Genomic DNA, 20,781 nt, shown 5'->3' with positions numbered 1-20,781 from the left:
TGAAGATGCTTCTCCTGCTGTGCTGGGGATGAGGCCGAAGCCAAGCTGCAGCCACCAGCACTCGGTGGCCTTTGCTGGCCCTTCACGGCACCCTTGGGCTCCTGCTGCTCGCCCCAACCCGTCCTGGGCTCCAGCCCAGATGCCAAGGTCCAGCCACGGGACAGAAGTTATTTCTGGCTGAGAAAGGGGGCGGAGCAGGTCTGTGACCCTTGGGGACTGGGATGCCATCACCCCAGCGTGGAACAGGTCTGACTCACAGGGATGAGGATGCCATAATCCCGGCCTGCAGCAGGGCTCTGACCCTTGGGGACCAGGACGCCACCGACCCAGCATGAAGCAGGGCTGACCCACACAGATGCAGACGCTGTCACTTGGCATGGAGCAGGGCCGACCCCTGGGGACATGTAGCAGCAGCAGGAGGTGGCCGTGTGCCATGTGTGCCCAGGCCACCTCGGGGACAGATCAGAGCCAGCCTGGGTGGAATAACGGCGGTTTATTTCTGAACTGGGCATACAGCGGTGTGGTGAAGGCAGGTTGTGGTGGCTGCTGGAGCGAGGGTGGGAGATGTGTCCTGGAGGAATGGGGGGCTGTGTTCCAGGAGGGACAGCTGCAGTGTGGAGGTGCTCGGGGATGAGGGGTGGGCTGGCTTCAACAGCGTGTCCTGGGGAAAGGGAAAGGGTGACGGGCTCCGTGAATGGGAATATGCTAGAGCCCTGGCAGCCCAAACACAACCTCTTTTCCAGTGCTGGCCCCCAGGTATGGGGACACCGACATTCTCAGAATCACCTTCTGTGCCAACACCTCCTTCAAACCCTCTGCAACTTCTACCATTTCCTTCAGCTCCTACAGTTCCCCACCTGCCCTGGCTGTCACAGCACCCGTTGGTTCCTGGGTGTGCCTCCATCCCACCGGAGTAGGGATGGGGATGTGGTGAACTTGGGTATGGGGACAGTGACAGGTACAAGATGGGGCTTCCCTCTTGGTCTGGCCAGGGCAGGAGGGCACCTGTAAACAGTCCCCTGAACATTGCAATAAATAACTTTGGCTCTTTTTGGTCTCTAGGGAAAGAAGGATTTGGGAGGATTTCTTTGAGAAGGAGTCAAAAGTTAAAAAAAAAAAAAGGCATTGAAGAACTGGGGGACTGGGACTAAAAATTAAATTTTCCTCTCCAAAATCTGGTTTTAATTGACACCAGCCAAATCTAGAGGCTGGGAGACGCTGGGAGAGCCTGGCATCCAATCGATGCTGCCCACCCGCAGCAGATGTGCCACCCCAGGGAAGCAGAGCTGCAGTGACTCCCCGGGATTACACCTGGGAGCTGGGGACAGGGGCTCACGGGAACCACCAAGCCCATCCCATCCTGGCTGTGCGGGATGGGGCTGGCTGGCAGGCAGGACCTGCCGAGGGAGGGGCCGTGGAGGGGCCGGCTCCCCCACTCTGCCTGCTCCTGCCTGCTCCTGCCTGCTGACCACGCAGTCCTGCCCCGAAAGGTTAGCGTGGTAAAAATAGAGCGGGGCCATGGGATGGCGGGCGGGCAGGAGGCACCTGACCCCTCTGGCACACACAGGGGTCGTGGCAGCTCCGAAGGGACACTGTTTTTTGGGGATCTCAGCCCCGGGGGTTGCTGTGTTCCCGGTGGGGAGTGAGCGGGTGGCATCACCCGGGCCGACCTGTCGAGGGAGAGGGTTTTTTGGCGGGGGCTGGCTTGTCTAGGAGGTGCAGGGAGCCCCTGAGGGCAGACCCCCCGTCTTCAGCCGCAGGCTGCTGCTCCAGCCCCGGGGACAGAGGTTGAAGCTGTGGATTCCCGGGCTCTTGGTCCCCGAGTCTTCGGAGTCGAGGGAGACGTCCGAGTCCGTCGGGGACCGGGAGGTGCAACGCTTGGCTGGGGACCGCCCACCCACCACGGGGGATGGCAGGGGGCTCTTGGGGATGGGGGACAGCCTGGGCACGGGGCAGGAAGACGCGCTGGATGGCAGCAGGAGCCGGCGACCCTCTGCCCAGGCGGCTCGGGGCATCCCGGGGGAGGCACAGAACTGGGGGCTGCCTGCTCGGGGCGATCGCAGGGGGCTTTTGTGGGTGGGCGAGGGGCTGCCCAGGCTCCCCAGCACGCTGCTGGCAGCCTGCAGTGCCGGCGCTCTTGGCCCCAGCCGGGGCGACTGGGGCAGACTGGGGGGGCCGGCAGAGATGGGGGTGAAGGGCCGGGAGCTCTCCAACCCCACGGCTTTGGGAGAGGAGCTCTTCCTGCGGGCAGCGTTGATGATGTTCCTGGCGAGCCGCGCTTGCATCTGCCGGCTGGCCCGGGGGTCCGCGTCCTGCCGCAGCGGGGACAGGGACCTCTCGCTCCACGGAGGGGACGTGGGGGGTCCCTCGTCCAGCTCGGGCACCGAGGCTGGGCTGGCCCAGCCGTCCAGGCTGCCCGGGCGCCGCGCCAGCCGGGGCGTCCAGGTGGGCGATGCAGGGAGGGACGACCGCCTGTCCTGGAGAGGGACAGAGAGCGGGTTAGTGACCCCCCCCTCGGGGGGACGAAGGGACAGAGCAGGGGTACAGCGGCAGGAGGGCGCCAAGGTAAGATTCATGCTGGCACAGCCCCACAGGAGCTGTGGATGTCTCCTCGTGCATTGCACCCCTGCAAGGGGTCCCCAAAACTCATTTGACCCTACACCCCCTCGCCCATCAAGGAGATGGGAGCAGGCTGAGCCTGCCGTTTAACCATCCTTGCCCAGAATATGTCCCAGGACCTGTCATTACCTGCAGCTTCCTAAAGTGTCCCTCTGGGGGATGCTCGGAGCCCCCCTTGCACTGCCCCAGGATCCATCACCCAGCACTGCTCCCCAGACGGCAGGAAAGAGAAGAGCCAGGTGTGACAGCGCAGAGAGTGTATTCAGAAAGAGGGAAAAAAAGAAAAATGCAGGAGAAGTAAAGCACAGTCAAAAGGCAACTTGGCACCATGGGGAAAGTGGCAAGAGGGCATGGGCAGAGGCACAGCTGGATGACAAGCCTTGGGCTGAGCATCACCCAGCAGCCCTGCCCTTGGCACCTTCCTCATCCCAGCACATCCCTTGCTTCCAGCTGTGCCACACAGAACTGCCCACCCCAGCTCCAGCACTGAGCCCAGGTGGGGACAGGGACCCTGCAGGGACCCTGGGCCCAGTGCCACTGGACTCTGCCATTCCCCAAGGGATGCAGTTCTTCCTCCACATTGAGGAAGCAAACAAGGACAGATCCTGAAGGAGCAACAGAAGAGCCAGGAGCAGGCACAGTGAGGCAGAAAGGCAGTGTGTCCCCTCCAGGTTTGCTTTGGTAGGAAGCTGAGAAGAGCCCAGGACAGAGGGGATATGAAGGAGCAGGTGGAGCTCTGAGAGCTGGAAAAGCCGGAGGAGAGGAAAGGAGGGAGCCAGAGGTGCGATGCTCCATACAGTTTCCAGGTGAGAGAAGAGCAAGAGCAGCCCTGTGGGACAGGCAGGCTCCTGCTGACGCTTTGGGAATCCTGCAGGCTCTGTACCCAGTTCCTGCTGCCTCCCCGGGACTCCTCAGCTCCTGAGGACTCAGCAGCGCCTGTCATCCACTGTCCCAGCACTGCAGCCTCACAACCACTTCTTTTTTCTATTTTCTTTTCTTCCCGCCCCCCTTCCCCCCGCCTTTTTTTTGTTGTTGTTGTTGTTGTTGTTTTTTGGTTTTTTTTTGTGGTTGGTTTGGCTTTTGGCACTCCCACGAGCAGTTAGTTAGGTAGGACTCAGCCTAGCACCACTGTGTTTTCCTCTCTGCCACCACTACTTGTAGTAAAAAGAAGGTTTCCACACCTGCGGCTCGATGCCGGCATTCCTGGTGGAGTAGGAGGGCCGGGGTGCCTGGAAGCCCGCCTTGGCCCGCGGCGGCAGCAGGCGGCACGGGGAGGCCAGCAGCGCCTCGGCCGGGGCTCCAGGGCTGGCACGGCTGTCGTGAGTCAGGGGCAGAGCCCCGGCAGCACTGGGGAACGGGCTGGCAGTGGTCTGGCCAGCGCTGGGCGCCACGGGGGGATGCCAAACCGGGGAAGGAGGCAACGGAGAGGTCGGACAGGAGGCTTGCTGGGGATAGGAGTAGGAGTCGGGAAGAGAGGGTCTGGGTGGAGGCACCTCCTGGGGCATGGACCTTGCTGGCCCCTTGGATGGGGAGAGGATGAAAAGAGAAGACTGGAGCTGGTAAGGCTGGTGCCTGGAGATCTCTAGCTCCTTCTGGGACACCTCGTTCTCCATGAGGTTGCTGCCATACAGCGAAGCAGGAGGGGTTTTGGAGGGCCTGCAGGGACTCTTGGAGGGGCGTCTGGAGACCATGGGTGACAGGTAAGCATTGTTGTCATACTTCCAGGAGGGAGGCAGGGACATGGTGGGTGATGGGGACCTCAGCAGCTCAGGCTGGGAGGGAGCCTCAATGATGAACTTCTCCATCCTGGATTGTCGGCGGGCAAAGAGCTCAGCCCCCTTCCCTCTCGCTTCAGTGAGGATGTGGCTAGGCTGTGGCTTCTTCTTGGGCTGGATGGTGGGAGACTTGAGGCAGGAGGACCATGCTGGAGCATCCTCAGCTGGTGGGAGGTGCTGCACACCCCTGGCTGCGCTGTTGGGGACAAAGTTTGCAGCTTCAGCCCCGAGGGCGAAGGGCTCATCCTCTGCACTGGGCTCCCCCTGCTCCTTCTGCTTCTTCCTGCTGTCTGCACTCTGAACCAGGTCCAGCAGGTCGGGGTTTGGGCTCAGCTTTGGCTTCTCCAAGAAGGTGAACATGGACTTTCTGCTGGCTCTCCGAGCAGCCGACTCCTCCAGGATCCCTGTTTTGGGCAAGGGGTTTGGTCCGCTCACCCCGCAGGCCAGGAGGGGATCTGGCAGCATCTTCTGCTCCTGGGTGGGGTACAGGGCCGAGTAGGCAGGGGGGGAGCGGACACGGGTGAGGGGTGGGGGGCTGCTGAGGGTCTCTGCATAGGTTGGTGGTGGAGGCAGCTCGGGGGCAGGGGGTTCCTCGGCCGGCTGGGCGCTGGCGGGGAATGCCTGGGTGCCGAAGGGTCTGGCTGTCCGGTTCTTCACAGGCTTGGGCTTGGCCAGGGTGAGATGGACCTCGTAGTACTGCCGGCCCTGTGTCCCGTTCTGCTGCTGCCCGGCTGGAGGTGCCGTCCCCGTGGCTGTCCCCACTGGCACGCTGGGCACCTCGCTAGGCACCTCACCGGGCACCTCACTGGGCACTTTGACATTCTTCCCCTCCTCGGGGCTCTTTGGCAGGACAAGAGCCGCCGTGTTCGCCCCCACAGGGGCTCCTGCATTTCCGAGCCCCTCCACCCCTCGCTCCATCCCGCTGGCTGCCTGCTCCTGCACGCCGTTGGTGGCGGCCGATGCCATGTTCTCCTTCAGGTAAACGCTGAGTGGGACCTGCTGGGCTTCAGCAGGAAGCTCCTGGCACGGGGAGGCGTTTGCCAGCATCCCCTCTCCTGGATTGCCAGGCTGGTCAGGCTCCAGCTTCATCCCCTGCCCCTGGCTCTCCTCCATGGCGCCCTGGCGAGGCTGGGCCGCGGGGCTCAGCGGCAGCCCCCCGCCATGCCCGGCCCCCGTGAGCCCATCAACGCGCTGCCTGCGCCGGTGGAACAGCAGGACGCCCTTGGAGCTGGGGCCGGGCGCCGTGGTGAGCTGAGCCGCGATCCTCTGGCTCCGCGCCTTCGCCTCCTTCAGCTCCTTCTCCGAGAGGCTGGCGCTGCGGGAGAGACCTGGGCAGAGAGGAGAGGGGGATTAGGGCCCTCAGAGGGAATGTGGGGTGTTAGTCCTCCCCGCCCAGGACTGGCAGCCCTTCCTCCAGGTATCCCCGGCATCCCCAACTCTTTCCCTGGCAGGTGGGAGAAGGCAGGACAGATGCACCGGGGCTGGGGTACACGGTCCGGGGGCAACGGGGACCCAGCACAGCCATCACGAAGATGCTGGGACAGATGAGGAATCCCAGGGGACACCTAGTGACACTCAGGACGTTTCCAGCATCCCACCCCGCATTTTGGCTGGGTTCTGCACACCACCGCGCTGACCATATGGGAAAGGAATTTCTCGGAGCAGCTCTCCGGTTGCAGCTCTCATGGCTTCGACCCCTGGCTCAAAGAGGCAGTGGCGGGGAAGAGGCCAGCGTGTGTCCCCCAGCCCCTCGCCCCGAATCCCGGCGTGCTCAGCCCCGAGCGGGCAGGACATAAACCCGGGGACAGCGGGGAGATGCCAACCCACCCCGACCTCACAGCAGCGCCGGTGGGCAGCCCTGGTGGGAGACTCATCTGTGGAGCAACACGAGATGGCAGCAGCCGACAGAAGCTGTGCAGATCCTGCCCAGCAGGACACAGACACGGACACTGCGAGGAGCCACCCTCACGCCTCGGGACTCAAGACAAGCACTAAAAGCAATGTGCTAAAAGCCTGGTGCGAGCCCCGCGGCGAGCAGCCCAGTGCCGCTGAGCTTCTGTGCCGGACAAAGGTCAGGGCACCAGCCCTTCCCTAAGACCGAAAGGATGTGGAGCTGCCGGGAATGCATTTTCTCAGGGTGAGCAATTTCCTATGATCTTGCCCCCCGAAAAGTACCCGTGGGAAGGGCAGTGTCCCCCACCCTGCCGAGGCCACTGCTGAGCACAGACACCAGCGCCGACCATCAGCATCACCCCCGCACCCAGCAAAGGTGCAGCCCCTTTCCAAAGGCACTGCCAGGATGGCTCTGATGGGTGTCTCTGCTCTGGCTCTGGCCCCAGCAGGGAGGTGGGTGGCCAAGCTCCCAGCCCTGCTCTTCTTTCCTTCCCATTCCATCCCTTCCCGTCTTCCCTTCCTTCATGTGTTCCTCATTTTCTTGCCTTCTGTGCTGCTTGGGAGCCTTCCAGGATATTTTCAGCAGTGGCTCAGCCTACTAGCGAGGGAAAGGGATGGATGACTAAGCCAAATCCTTCCAGAAAGCCCACGATAAGCAGGAGGGCTGCTGGAAACTGGGCAACTCCTGTTCCTTACCCTTCATCCCTCCTGCCTCCCTCAGCAAGCACCCAGCAAGTCCTTGCACACAGCTCAGGTGTGCAGGATGCCCTGGATGAAGTCTTCAGGCTGCCCGACAGGAGGGTTTTATCTGGGCGGGGGGCAGAGGAGGCAGAGATGCCAGTGGAAACTCTGCTGGAGAGGAGGAGCCCGGCGGCAGCGGCGACGCCGGCGGCCAGAGTCCCCCCGGTTCGCGCCCAGCATTGTTCAACGCCCCATTTCTATTTGCTTTGGCGGCGGCACAGAGCGGGGCCGCTGTTTCCTCCGGCCGGGCTGGCTGGAGGGCGGCCAGCACCGCGGCTCCCGCTCCGCGGGGTCACCCTCGCCGCCTTTATCTCCGAAACGGAGGAGAAACACGGCCAAGGAGCCGTTGAGAAACAAGCCACAGGCTCCAGATGTCTGCGGGTTTCGTGCTCCGAGCGCAGCATCCCCGCTTCCTCGGAGGCCGGGGCTGCCTAAGAAGCCGAGCTCTCGGCGGAGCCATTTCGCAGGCTCTTGCTCTTGCTACTGCCTTTTAACAGCAAACGAGGGGCCCTGGGGGATCTCCTCCGTGCTGGAGGGATGACTCAGCTCTTGGCCAGCCCGTTCCTGCTTGGACTAGCCGCCAGATACGCTCCCACGTAGCCGGGACCAATACCGGGATTTGCCCACCGGGATTTTGCCCCGGGTGTCTCCATCCCTTGCTGCCACCACAGCCATGGGCATCGCTCCGGGCCGGGGTGTGCTGCAGGGTGGACTGTGCCACCTAAAATCCTCTACCTGGAGTCCATTGCTATCCATGCCCATCCCCTCCAGTCTTCCAGCAGCCTCCCTGCCCCTGCACACCCAGCACCCACCATTCCTGGGCTGGTCCACCTGGGTCCACTGGAAATGAATCCCTCAGGATACTGCTTGGGATGCTGAGGGTAAGAATTGCTCTTCACATCCGATTTTTATGACACAGATGAAGAGCACTGAAGCCTCTGGCAGTCCAGAGGAAATTACTGCAGCCTGAGCCATGGGATGAGGTTATTCACCCAGTGCAAGTGCCTTTATCCATGTGCCATGGTGTCTGGAGGGATTCTGCCACCTGGGGCAGTTTCTACACCACACACTCCCCTCCCAGCCACAGGGAACGTTCCATTATCCTTCTCTGCCATCTCCTGACAGCTGGCAGCCCTGGGTGGGCTCTGGTTGATCCTTTTCCCCAGCCCCAGGCAGGCGGGAGGGAGCTGAATGCACTGAGAATGTCCAGGTGCTGGGGAGGAGAAGGAAAAGGGATGTGGGGCTGAAGGCAGCCAAAGCCGTGCAGGAAGGAGGCGAAAGTAAAATTACTGCACGTGTCCAAGGGCACTGGGAACTGGTTTCCACTGTTATCCTGAGCTCAGTCCAAAATCCAACAGGTGACAGCTCCTTCCTTCCTTCCTTCCTTCCTTCCTTCCTTCCTTCCTTCCTTCCTTCCTTCCTTCCTTCCTTCCTTCCTTCCTTCCTTCCTTCCTTCCTTCCTTCCTTCCTTCCTTCCTTCCTTCCTTCCTTCCTTCCTTCCTTCCTTCCTTCCTTCTTCCTTCCTTCCTTCCTTCCTTCCTTCCTTCCTTCCTTCCTTCCTTCCTTCCTTCCTTCCTTCCTTCCTTCCTTCCTTCCTTCCTTCCTTCCTTCCTTCCTTCCTTCCTTCCTTCCTTCCTTCCTTCCTTCCTTCCTTCCTTCCTTCCTTCCTTCCTTCCTTCCTTCCTTCCTTCCTTCCTTCCTTCCTTCCTTCCTTCCTTCCTTCCTTCCTTCCTTCCTTCCTTCCTTCCTTCCTTCCTTCCTTCCTTCCTTCCTTCCTTCCTTCCTTCCTTCCTTCCTTCCTTCCTTCCTTCCTTCCTTCCTTCCTTCCTTCCTTCCTTCCTTCCTTCCTTCCTTCCTTCCCTTCCTTCCTTCCTTCCCTTCCTTCCTTCCCTCCTTCCCTCCTTCCCTCCTTCCCTCCCTCCTTCCCATGACACTGTCCCTCAGGAAGGAAACATCTCCCCTCTCCAAATATCCCATCTTTTTCCAAGACAAGGAGTCCCACAGCCCTCTCCACTGCCCTGTGCTGATGCTGCAGAAGGAGGTGCTCCCTGTGCATCCTGTGCCCCATGGAACTGCCGGAGTCCTGGCACACAGGAGCAGCCCCAGGTGCTATTCCACTTTAACTCCAGCTCTGGCCACAGAAGCCTGTAGATCTCTATCTATATATTTATATAGGCACTTGCTCTGTAGGTTTTCCATTGCTCCAGGGGTGACTTCCTGAACATCCCCCAAGTGCAGGGCTTAACAGCTTCTTGCCAAGCTGTCAGCCATCCTTCCCACAGCATGTGCAGGGCTCTTTCCTCCAGAGCGAGGATGACGAAGGTGATGAAAGGCATTTTTGTTACTCTCACTTCCTAGACAGATGGGGGAAAAAAATTCCTTCCATCTCAGCTTTCCATGCAAAGGATGGATCCCCCCAAAGGGTGCTAAAGCAGGATGTCTGAAGCCCAGCCAGGAAAGGCTGGAATCACCATCTGACCCCAAATGAAGGTGAAGGATGTATCAGACATGGCTTGTGACCCATCCTGCCCTAAGATAGACTCCGAGAGCTGAAATGGGATGAAGATTTGGCTTTAAATGGCAGTTTTGCTGAACTGATGAATTCAGTGAAATTCAGTGATGGTCTTGACATGGCTGGGATGTCACAGGAAGGAAAAAGAGTGACTTGGAAGCTGTGCCTGGTGAGAAGTCCTTGTATGCAGAAGACAAGAGGTACCCAAGTCTTAATGATTGCAGACCCAAGTCTTAATGACCTGCAGGGTGCCACAGGTCATGTGAAATCTCAGAGTCAGAGCTGGCAGGTGACTCCAAAGTCTTCCATTTGGGCTCTGTCCCTGGCCTGCTCCAAGTCTGGATGCTCAGCCATCCTGGTGCTGCAGCCCAGCTTGGCCATGCTCAGGGCGCCCTACCAGACCACCCCTGACACAGCACCCACCATCCATAACCAGCAGGCACTTTTCCCCATTTCCAAACATTTCTTGGGCTTCTGTGGTCAACCCAAATGGTGCCTCCTGCTGGCAAAATCCCACTGGCAAAACCAAGAGCGAAACCAAGACAAACCCCATTTCCAGAGGGACACGCTCTGCGCCACCTGACACGAACCCCAGCGCACATCTACAGCCAGGCAACACTGGGGAGAGGAGATCCAGTGTTTTCACCCAAACATTGAGGACTTTGGACACTGAGAAAATGTAAGCAGGTTTTTTGGCAGAGCAGCAAGCTGGCCCCTTGCCCCAGCTACAGCTGTGCAGGATTTTTTTGCAACGCGTACCAACTCACACACATTTAAGTCTGTGCACACATTCCCCTCCAGCTCCCAGTTATCCCAAATAATCTGCAGCTAGGAAAACACGGAGGGTAGCACAGATAGGCAGCTGAGCTAGCTAGAAACGGATATGAGTCAAACATATGGATAGAAAGATGACAATTTTCTGCCTCATTCCCAGCTTCCAGCCCTCCTATGCCCCAGATACAAAACCTCCATGAAGTTCTTATCTGTGCTGGCCCTGCAGCCCCAAAAAGATCCAGTTGAAGTCGTGGGTGCTGTGGTGGGATCAACCTCGCCTGCCTGGCAGACACTCTGTGCCAGGCCTCTCCACACGGGTGCCTTTGCCAGTGACAAAATGTGGCACAGTGAGAAAATTCGTTGCGCTTGCAAGTTTTCCCTGTGCTCTGTTCGCAGGGGCTTTGCTGGATTTGGAGCTGTTTGCCTCCCCACGCTCCTCCCGGCTCGCAGCCGTGCCTGGCACTCAGCACCCAAATCCTGCTGAAATGGCCCCACAGACTCCTAGCAGCAAGTCCTGGGGCACCCAATTCCCACACAGGGGGAGAAGGGGGTGGTGGGGATTAAGTTCGAATGGGAGCTGTCTGCCCCTGCCCATCCCCAGTTCCTGGGGGGTGCAGTCAGCAGCCCCAGCCCCACATGCGTCCACACTGGGCAAGACGAAGCTGTTGCCATCACACAGGTGGAGGCAGCACCTTCCCCAGCTGGCTAAAATCAAGCTTTCATTTTTGGAAAAGGCGGCTGGAGCCGGGCAGACCTCCCCCAGAGAGCCCTGCAGAACCAGCCCATCCCACGGCCGGGTACCACGGGGACTCCATCCACCCTGCCTGGAAAGTGCGTTCCAGCCCCACTGTGCCCAAAGCTGCTGGAACTCGCCGCGACCCATCCCGGGCTGCAAGGTCCCAGGACAGCCCCGCCGGGCTGGTGCCCCGAGCCAGCGGCGCTGGCCCGGCCAGAGAAGGTCAAATGGCTCGCAGTGTCCCTGTGGGGTGGGCAGAGCGGGGAGGGCAGCGGAACGAAACGGGGCCTTTGCCTGTCCCTTGCACAATCCGTAAAGGATCCATCCTGCTGGCTGCCAAGCCGAGGGCCAGACCTCGTGTCCCAGCATGGGTGGCATGGCCAGGGGAGGTCACGTCCCTGACGCAGGGGACAGGGGACATCGCCTGGGAAGACGTTTTGCGGAGCTGGGAGGTGCGACCCTGCGAGCCCCGAGGAGGACCCCCACGTCCCTCCACGTCCCCGCCGTGTGTCCTCGCTGTGCCTCCCACGCCCCACATCGGACACCCGGGTGCCGGCAGAGGGAAGCGACACCTGCCCCGCTCATTCCTGGAGGCAAACCCCGCTCCGCCCCGGCTGTGTGCTCCCCACCGCCCACCCTTCGCCCACCATCGCACCCACGAGACTTCTGGGCATGCACTCCCGTTCCCCCCCCGTGCACCCCGGACCCCTAAGCACCCCCTGCGCACTGCCATCCCCCGGCACCCCGGACACCCCCAGACGCCGAGAGCCCCGCTGCACTCCCCTCTGCGTGCCCTCACAACCTCCTTCCCCCGTCACTTCTGCACTGGCACCCCCCGGCCGCCGCCCGGACCCCCCCGGTCTCTGCCCCCCTACCCCTCCAGCCCGACCGTACCCGCGGTGCCGGGTGCCGGTGCCGCCTCCCCGCGCAGCCCGACTGCACCGGGGAGGAGGCGGCGGGCAGGAAAGTTGCGGCAGCTCCGCCCTCGGAGCGGGCCCGGGGGGAGGCGGGCGGGGGACGGGGCGGGGGGGTGGCGGGTCCCGCCGGCACTGCCCCTGCCCCTGCCCGCCCCGACGGACCGACAGACCGACCCGACGGGACGGGTCCCCCCCGCCCGGCCACTCTGGCAGCCGCCCTGCCGCCCCCGATGTTCCAGCTCCGCTGCTTCTCGTCCTGGCTGGGTCTGCCCTGAGCCCGCTGCCGGGGGGAAGAAGCCTGGACATGCTCTTACCCAGCCCGGGGCATCCCCTTACCCAGCTCCCCACATCCCCTTACCCAGCCCGGGGCATCCCCTTACCCAGCTCCCCACATCCCCTTACCCAGCCCGGGGCATCTCTCTCTCCCAGCTCTGCACATTCCCCTTAAGAGTCCTGAGCATCCTCTTACCCATCCCGGGACACCCCCTTACCCAGCCCTTCACCCTTTTTCCCACCTCCCCCCCGCAGCACCTTACGTTTCAGACGCTGATGGGGATGTGGGGCTTCCCCCTTCCACAGGTTTCCTCAGTGCTGAAAGTTTTGAGGCACTTGGAGGGAGGCAAAAATCCAGAGACAAAAATCCAGCACTGGTGTCACTGCCCTGGGGACCTCCTGGAAACAGTACTGAATCCTCTCTGCCAGGAGTTGTCTGCTCCCAGTCACAAGGGAACCACAGATGATCCCTGGGGAGCCATCACCTCCCACCTCCATCACCCCACTGGGGCTGCAGAGCTCCCTGGCTGTGGGTGAGACCGGCCTCACCCCCTTCCCATGCCTGTCCACACCTCAGGATGAGCTCTTGGCTTGATTTTTTGCCTTTCTAATTTCCTTTCTTCCTGCCCCTCTATGCTTTTTTGTGCTTTCCTGGTTTTTGAGGGAGGCTGGCGCTGGCTCTGCAGCCCCCAGGGAGTGAAACCTTCCATTTATTTGCACACCAGACAGAGAAACCAGTCCTGCCTCCTGCATCTCCCAGCCACTGCCTCTTCCCGGGGCTCCTGCGCTCCCCAGCCTGCCCTGAGAGGTGCCAACCAGCCCGGGCCGCCGTGCCGGATATTTGAGAGCAGCCAGCCTGGCCTTGGGCTGCTGGATGGGAACCAAGGGGCACCTGGGACCTGCCTGGGTGGGCCCAAGCAGCTCAAGGTGGGGCACCCGTTTGGCTTCCAGCTCCCAGGGCCAGCCCTGCACCACTCTGGGTGTGGATGGATGCGCCCTCTTCTCCTGAAGAAGCTGGAAGAGGTTCCTGTACCCCATGACAGCTAAAGAGAAGAGGAGCACGTCCCTGACATCTCCCAGGGATGCTCCTGCAAACAGCCTGCAGCAGGAACAGCCCTAGTGTTACTTATGAGAGCACCTGCCCTTTCCTCTCACCTGCATTGAACCAAACCTCTCTTTCCCAAGCCTGCAGGCTTTTTGCAAGGTCCCAGACCTGCTCTCAGGACCCTCTGTGACATCCTGCCTGCAGGCTCTGGAAAGTCTGACGGGTCCTGCAGGCAGTGGCTGGTGGTGATCTCACTTGGAGGGGGAGGAAACGGGACAGACAAACTCTTTCCAACAAACCTGTTGAGTTACTTTAAAATTCCAGGCTGGCAGCAAAAGTGCTGGATGGCGGCGTGGATTAGGAAAATGCTGAGCCTGGACAGAGTCAGGCCTGACCTTTCCCCACCGCAGATCTGCCATCCCGGAGCAGTGAGAAATGGGAAGACTATTTGGGTCCATCTGGTTTGTGTGCTGAGCCCTGAAACACGATGCTGCTGGGGCAGCTGTGAGCCAAAGGGCTTGGCTGAGCTTCCCAGCCTGTGTCCCATCCAGGAGCCGCTGGTTTTGAGGATTCCTGACGCTGCAAAAAGGCTGGGAGTGGATTCTGGACACCGGGTTCGTGTCAAGCATCCCCAGTCGGTCCCACCCCATCCCACCCAGTCCTGGGGGCTGCCTTGGGAAAACCAGGCTCTGAGCTGAGCAGCAGCATCCGCTAACGCCATCCGGTGGGGACAGGGACACACCTGCCCTGGCGCTGTGTGGCAGCTGAGATAACAGCTGGGCAGGAGCAAAACAGAAAGGAGGGTGGAAGCAGGGTTTAAAAATGGGTCCGATGCCTGTAAGAGGATGGGTTCTGTTGGAGCATCTCCCACAGGGAGGTGGGGCATTCCAGGCATGGCAGCAGCCCCAGTAACCCTAGATATGAGCCTGTAGTTGTGTCACTGTGGTTGAAGGGACAGTCATGGGCACAGAGGAATAGCTGTGGCACGGGGCTGTGAAGTGAGGCGATGGCAGAGAGCATTGTAGGAACCAACCAGCCTGAAATAAAGCGCTTAGTTTTTAAACCAGGGGCTGACAAAAATGGCCCAAAGCCATGTGAGGAATGCTTGGCCACCCCCAGTCAGTGGAGGAGAGGTGTCCCTGTCCCAGACAGTGCCACAGGAGCCAGTCCTGATCACTCTTGGGCAGGATCCCACCAAGCCCCATGGCCAGAGTGGGGGCTGGGAAGTCCATCCTGTTCATGCCCCACTGAGGGATGGGTTGAGCTCCTGGAGGCAGTGGGAACCCGCCTTCTGCCTTCCCACACCCCCTCCTGAGAAAAGCCACAGATTCCTCCTTATTTTTAAGGCCAGAGAGATCATCTCAAGCTAAATTAGTCCCAGCAGCTCTGCTGGAAGCCAGGGACCTCTAACCCAGGGAAAGTCCTGCCCTGGGAAGAGCTGGGTGTTCTCACCAGGAGCACAGTAGTGCCTTTCCAGGGGGGACAGTGGCCAAAGGGGGTTTCTCTTACCTGTTTTCCTTGGCTCAAAGTCAGGGTTGATGAGGACACGTTGGATCTTCACCACCTTCCACTCCTGGCTGGGATTGCCTGTGGGGCTGTCTGCTGTGGGGGGCAGCTCTGGGGCAGAGCCAGGGCACTTGTGGGGGGCTTCAGACTCCTCTGCCAAGGCCAGGCTGCTGCCATTCAATGGAGGTTGTGGTGCATCCCCATTGAGCCCCCTGAGGTCCCTCTGGCAGCTCCCACTTGATTTCCCTCCCAGCAGTCTTGTCTGTGCCTCCTGCTCGCCTGGCTTGGAGGCTGGAGCATCCCAGAGCTGATGGCAGCTCTGCCCCCCTCTGCTCCCCCTCTCCTGCCAACAGCCACTGTCCCCCTCAGTGTCTCCCTTGGCTGTCCCAGGGGCACAGGGGGGCTGCTCAGCCTCGCCAGGCATGGGGCAGCTGGGCTGGGGGTGGAGGCAGAACTGCTGGAGCCTTGTCCTCAGCATCTTTCTTCACTGATTTCCTTCACTGGCACTCCACGGCCTTTCCAAACAGCTCTGCATGGCCAGGGGGGTGGATCCTCCCTCAGATCAGGGGCAGCATGAGGGAGGGCAGCCACGTGCCGGACACGAGCTCAGATTTACTACTCTTGCAGGCAGGAGGATCAGGCACGATGCCACTGGAGCAGGCAGGTTTTGGAGACTCCAATGGAGGGATGTATCCAGAGGAGGCAGGCCAGCAAGGAGGTTTTTGCAGGAATTTCTCTTTTCCAGGCAGAGGATCAGCATCCAAAGACTTCTGTAAAGGGAAGGAGGAGCGTTGAGGATGCTTGTTCTTGCACTAATTTCCTATGGCCACGGAGCAACTCCCAGCAACCCCAGCCCAACTCCAGCTCCAGCACCACTTCCCATGAGGAAGGATCCCCTGAGATGCAATTTAGAAGTGCCCCAACCCCACCACCGTGCTTACCAGCTCAGCACCCTCGTCCATCCATCCTCACCCTGGAGAGAGCACCCATGGCCAGAGCCCTGTGCCCGGCTCCCCTCGCTTTGTCAGCCCAGATGAGGCTGTGGCACCACTCTTAGTGCTCAGCACCGGGGCACCACTGCTCTGGAGCTGGGAGTGTTCAGCCAAGAACCAAATCCCTGAGGATGTTGCTCAGGGTTATCAGGAACAAAAAAGGAAAACTTCCAGCATCCAGCTAAACTGTGTTTAACCATTGAGTGACTCATGCGGCGTCAGGACAAGCGCAGACAGACCCACTTCCCTCCTGCCAGGCATAAATCCTGTTGGGATGACAAACCCACGCACCAACACAGACACGTTATCAGCTGGGAGAGGGGGATGTCATCTCTCCCAGGACAGGATATGGGTTACAGTGTACGGAAATTCCTGTGAATCCTTCGCTCGCACAGCATCGCCCAGCCCTGCTCACGGCAAGGCTGGTCCCGGGGAAACGCCTCCTGGGAGATCCACAGCACCCACGGCACATGGACTGTGATGGATTTCCCAACCTAACGGCCAGCTGAGGAGGAAAAGGGTTTCCTGCTCATCCCAAACCCCTCCCTGAGTTACTGTGAGGCTTCTCAATGAAATAAGAAAAAGCACCAGGTCAACACCTCAGGTTAAGCTCTGGCAGGAATACACCCTGCAGCTTCCTCGAGGCTCACACAGCTTCTCTGCAAAACTTTTCCTGTCCTTAGCAAGGTTATTTTGGAAAAGAAGGCAGATTAGAAAGCAGTCGCTCGGGCATTTCCCAAACACAAGGCTGCATTTTTTGGAGGACGCCCAAAGGAAATCTTCTGCCCTTTTTGAAATCCTTCCTCCTGCCTCTCTCTGCTGCAATTATTCAGCACAGATTTGCAAAGAGAACCTGAGGAGAAAATGTCAATGTTTCTCTCTGAAAAAGAAATTTCACCCTCCTCTTTACGTAATTTGGGGGATCAGTAGTTGCAGGAAGCCACCCACATCTTTCCTTAGAAACATGGCAAGTTGTTGGAGCTGGAGGGAGCTGGCTTATCTCAAATGAGGACAAAGAGAAAGTTGTCCAAAATAGCCCCAGCATTTTGGGTCGGCAGAGAACCTCTCAGGGTGGATCTGCATCTCCCCACTCCCATTTCCCCACCCTCTCCCTAAGGAGCGGGTTTCTGGGGCAGCACAATCGTGTCCATCCAACACCAGAGCTGCCTTGACAATTTGCTGGGGGAGCTGGTACCTCCCTGGAAACATCTTCCAGAGCCGCCCCCTTCCACTCGGGAGCTCCTTCCACACACGGGCATCTCCTGGGAGTGACGCCCACGGCCCCGGTGTTCCCCAGGCAAACCCTTCCTCAGTGAGACCCGAGCAGTGGTGTTCCCTGAGGACACACTGCTGGGATGGGGCCGCCCACAGCACCGAAATACTGAGTCAGGAATCTGCTGCCTCGCTGGGGGCCAGCCTGGGCCCGGCACGGCGGTGGGGGAACAGCAGCAGAGCTGCAGAGAGCAGCCTAGAGCAGCCTCCTTCACCCCTGGGACACAGCTCCTGGGCTCTACCAGCAGCACAGGAGGGGAATATTTATCACTCCCATGGATGTCTAGCACAAGCTGCTGGGCTGATCCTGTCTGTTGGAATACCAGCCAGGTAGGATGTGTATAAATGCCTCGGGTGCATCACTGTGCTGGCAATAACCAGCAGCAACACCAGCCATAGCCACAAAGCCAGGCTGAGATAGCCCCCACCTGCAAACAAAGGCTGTAAAGAGGGATGAGGGTCATTTCAGGGGTGCAGCTCCAGAGGATGCCCAAACTGGGCACCAGTGCCCAACTCAGTCCCAAGAAGCAGCTGCTCACTGTGCCCATCTGAGAGGCTCCTCATGCTTCCTGATGGCAACAAGTCCCTACGAGAAGTTGCAAAATGGTGCTGGGGAGGGAATAACAACAACAACAACAACAACAACAAAAAAAATCCTTCAATTCACAAAGTGTTGAAATCTGGCAGCAAGGAGATCTTTTGCTCAGCTTTTCTTCCTGCCCACTCGTTGGCGAGTGATGCACAGCCCCCCCACCTGCCTTTCTCACACCCTGTCACCCTCCCCCCCCCCCAGCTATTGAAAAAAGGAAAACTAAAGTTAACTTTCCACGTCCCACACAAATATTTTTGGCAGGCGTTGCTGGCATTCAGGCTGCTGAGCCCGGGGGAGACAGGGTCTGCTGAAAGTCTTTGTCTCCATCTGCTCCCGGCACCCGGCTGGGGGTCTGCAGTGCCTGGGCTGGTCTGTCCCAGACACAGCGCAGGGGTAGGAGGTGGCACAGCTGTAAAAAAAATGGGGGGCACCTCCAGGACAGCCCTGGTGACCGGGAGTGGCCCAGCCACGGGAGTGCCATGAAGTGTGTGGGGGGGGCAGATTCACACCCAAACTTTGGCTCTGTCCCCGCTTTCCCGTGTTGTTCTCAGCCACATCTCTGCCCCACGCTGGGTTTTCATCACCATGAAACAAGGCGGGAAGGGGTGCGAAAGCTGTCCCCAGCACAGCGGGGCTCTCGGGTTTCCCCGGGTCAGGCAGCGGGTCGCTGTCACTCAGGCAGGACCCTGCTGCCCAGACTTGCAGTCCCCAGCTCCAGTCACAAGATCGGCCCAGTCCCTTTCCAAAATAGCCCAGCTGCAATGTATACATCTGGGAGCTTTACACCTCCCCTCTGCCAGCAGCTGAATGTCCCCTCAGGGGAGCTGGGCACCTTCCTTCTCCACGTGGCACCTTCCTCCCGTGGCCCTTTCCCTCAGGGAACCACAGACAAGGAGACGGGGTGGCTGCATCCCCCAAGGGCAGCCCCACATCCCTGTGTTTCTGTAAGGGAGCACTGCCCTCACAGCTGACACCGGAGACACCTCGGGTGTCACCCAGCAGCATTTGGCTGCCCTGTGCTCAGCCACTCTCCCGTCTGCTGCAATCCAATCTCCCTCCCAGCTCCCTGGATACCTGGCCAGGACGGCTGAGCTGTGTGCTGGGGGAAGGCACGGCCGAGCTGCCTGTGGGGTGATCTCCCCCCTGCTAAACCCCAAAGCCCTGCACGGCTGGAGCCAGGCTGGTGTCACCTGTGCCACCCCAATATGCTTCCATGGGAGAGCAAGGCTGCCTACAGCCAGGAGGGGATGGCAACAGCAGGGACACAGCTGGGCTGTGCAGGATGGATGGAGAGAAGCCTTCTCTGACAGGGTCCAGTGCTCAGGGAAGGGGCGCAAGGAAAGTGGGATGGATGTGACTGCTCCCCTCGGCATGACAAGGGATGCCTGCTCCCTGAGGAGCAAACCTGGGAGTGTGGACGGGCATGGCTGCGTCCTGGCTCGGGGCAGGCAGGCACAGCAGCCGGCAGCGTGCTGGGGAAAACAAAAGCCTTTTGCGGCGCTGATTTACTACCTGACGGAAACCGGGATGGAAAAAACAACATTCCCGAATTCCTGTCCCCGTGCAACCCCTGCGATCCCAGCACCCCAGCCCTCCTGTGGGGACGGGCTGCTGGTCCCGGCAGGTGGGTGTCTGTGCCCTCATTCCGTGCCCACAGCTGGTGGGCAGAGGCAGCAGAAGGAATGCTGGGGATGGGCACGGGGGCTGCGGGCTCCAGGGCAGCGGCCGTGAGTAAGCGGTGAGCGAAGCAAGGGAGGAGGAGGATGACAGTGGCATCCCGGCCAGCTGGACCATGTCCCCTCCCTCTCCACCCCACGCTGGAAGGAAGGGCTGGATGTGGGCTGATCGTATCCCTCTGAACTGCTGCGCGGCTCCTCGCGCCAGCCCTGGGCTTGTCCCTCTGTGTTCAGGGAGGAGTGGAGCTGTCCCTGGGCAGCTCGCTGGGAGCAGAGGCTGCCAGGCACTGAGCAGGGCTGGGCAGCAGGATGGGCAGCTGAGGAAGGGAATGCTGACCCCTTGGAGGGCAGCAGGGTGCAGGCTGGGCTGGACCCTCAGGGTGAAATGTATTTTGTACTCTGGCACAGCCATCCCAGCCCAGCCCCAGAAGGTGTTTTCCCCACTCCACCACCCCCATTCCATGGGGGTTTGGTCAGGTTTTGGTGCTCAGCACAGCTACTCCCCTCCTCCCACTGCTCAGCCCACGTTCCAGTCCCAGTCTCCAAGAAACCCTGATGCTCCACAGAGATTTGCATCCATCAAACATCAGTCTGTGCACTCCAGCCAAGCAGCAGTGATCCTGCTCTGCCCTCCTGGCTGAGTTCAGAAGTGAATCTAACCCTCCCTGCCATCCCTAAGGGGCCCATCTGACCTGGGGGTCCCAACCAGACAATCCTGGCAGCTGCCCATGCCCTGACTGCAAGACAGCCCCACGCAGGGCAGGTCCCAGCCTGTCCTGCCATTTGCTCAGCTTGAACCCTGACCCCAGCTCCAGCTGCTGCATTCCAGGGAATGAGGACACCCCCTGTCTGGCTCTCACAGCTGCCTCAAGCCCTTCTCAGTGCAGTTCTGGGGAGCAAAGTACCAGGTTTGCTGTATCCCACCAGCTCAGCCTGATGCAAGCCCAAGGTGTCACCAGGGGGGTGGCCATCCTAAAGGTCCTCTGGTCCCTACTGCTGTGGGACAGAGGGCGATCAGCTGGAGCCTCAGCAGGTCACTACAGGAAGCCAGGGATGAAACTGCAGCTCAGCCTTTTCAAAGCTCAAATGAAATGCAAAAACCAGAGAGGTCCAAGAGAGAAGATGAACTGAAAAATCAAGCTCTGGTCAGTGCAGCACAGCTGTCCCCAGGACTGGCACCACCATGGCTGCAAGGTGAGCAGGGTTGGCAGGCCAGGTTCTGGCAGCTTTTGGCTCCACACATCCTTGTCTGCCCGGGGCAGCTCACCTTCATCACCCATCCTGCAGGAACATCCTGGCTGTGCAGCCACCAGCTCTCTGGCACAGCAGGTCCCACACCCAAATTTCCCCTCAGAGCTTCAGTAGCAGCTGCCAGAGGGAAAGAAGGGAGGGCGGGCTGGCACAGTGGCGCCTTCACGCATTTCCCAAGCAATACCAGTGCACATTTCCTGGGAGAGG

At 60.0% G+C, this 20,781-nt stretch overlaps 1 protein-coding gene across 1 annotated transcript; it reads right to left on the bottom strand.

Moving 5' to 3' along the window:
• Positions 1–474: 474 nt before the first annotated feature.
• SYNPO (synaptopodin) lies at positions 475–15,269 on the bottom strand. The gene is made up of 3 exons (XM_053956850.1): positions 14,795–15,269; positions 3,801–5,722; positions 475–2,477 (listed from the first exon to the last, which is right to left on the bottom strand). The coding sequence occupies exons 1-3, from the start codon at positions 15,267–15,269 to the stop codon at positions 1,710–1,712; spliced, it is 3,165 nt and encodes a 1,054-aa protein (XP_053812825.1). The 3' UTR covers positions 475–1,709.
• Positions 15,270–20,781: the final 5,512 nt, after the last annotated feature.

The sequence above is a fragment of the Vidua chalybeata genome, chromosome 15 (genome assembly GCF_026979565.1).
Source record: "Vidua chalybeata isolate OUT-0048 chromosome 15, bVidCha1 merged haplotype, whole genome shotgun sequence".
NCBI classification, from domain to species: domain Eukaryota; kingdom Metazoa; phylum Chordata; class Aves; order Passeriformes; family Viduidae; genus Vidua; species Vidua chalybeata.
This window is presented reverse-complemented; position numbering and strand designations above follow the sequence as displayed.

Bases quoted from the DNA above. Each gene is read 5' to 3' on its own strand.
- SYNPO (XM_053956850.1), bottom strand. From the start codon at position 15,269: ATGCTGAGGACAAGGCTCCAGCAGTTCTGCCTCCACCCCCAGCCCAGC. The intron at 5,723-14,794 runs GTAAGAGAAACC...CTCTCTGCCCAG, and splicing joins CTTTGAGCCAAGGAAAACAG to GTCTCTCCCGCAGCGCCAGC. The intron at 2,478-3,800 runs GTGTGGAAACCT...GTCCCTCTCCAG, and splicing joins ATGCCGGCATCGAGCCGCAG to GACAGGCGGTCGTCCCTCCC.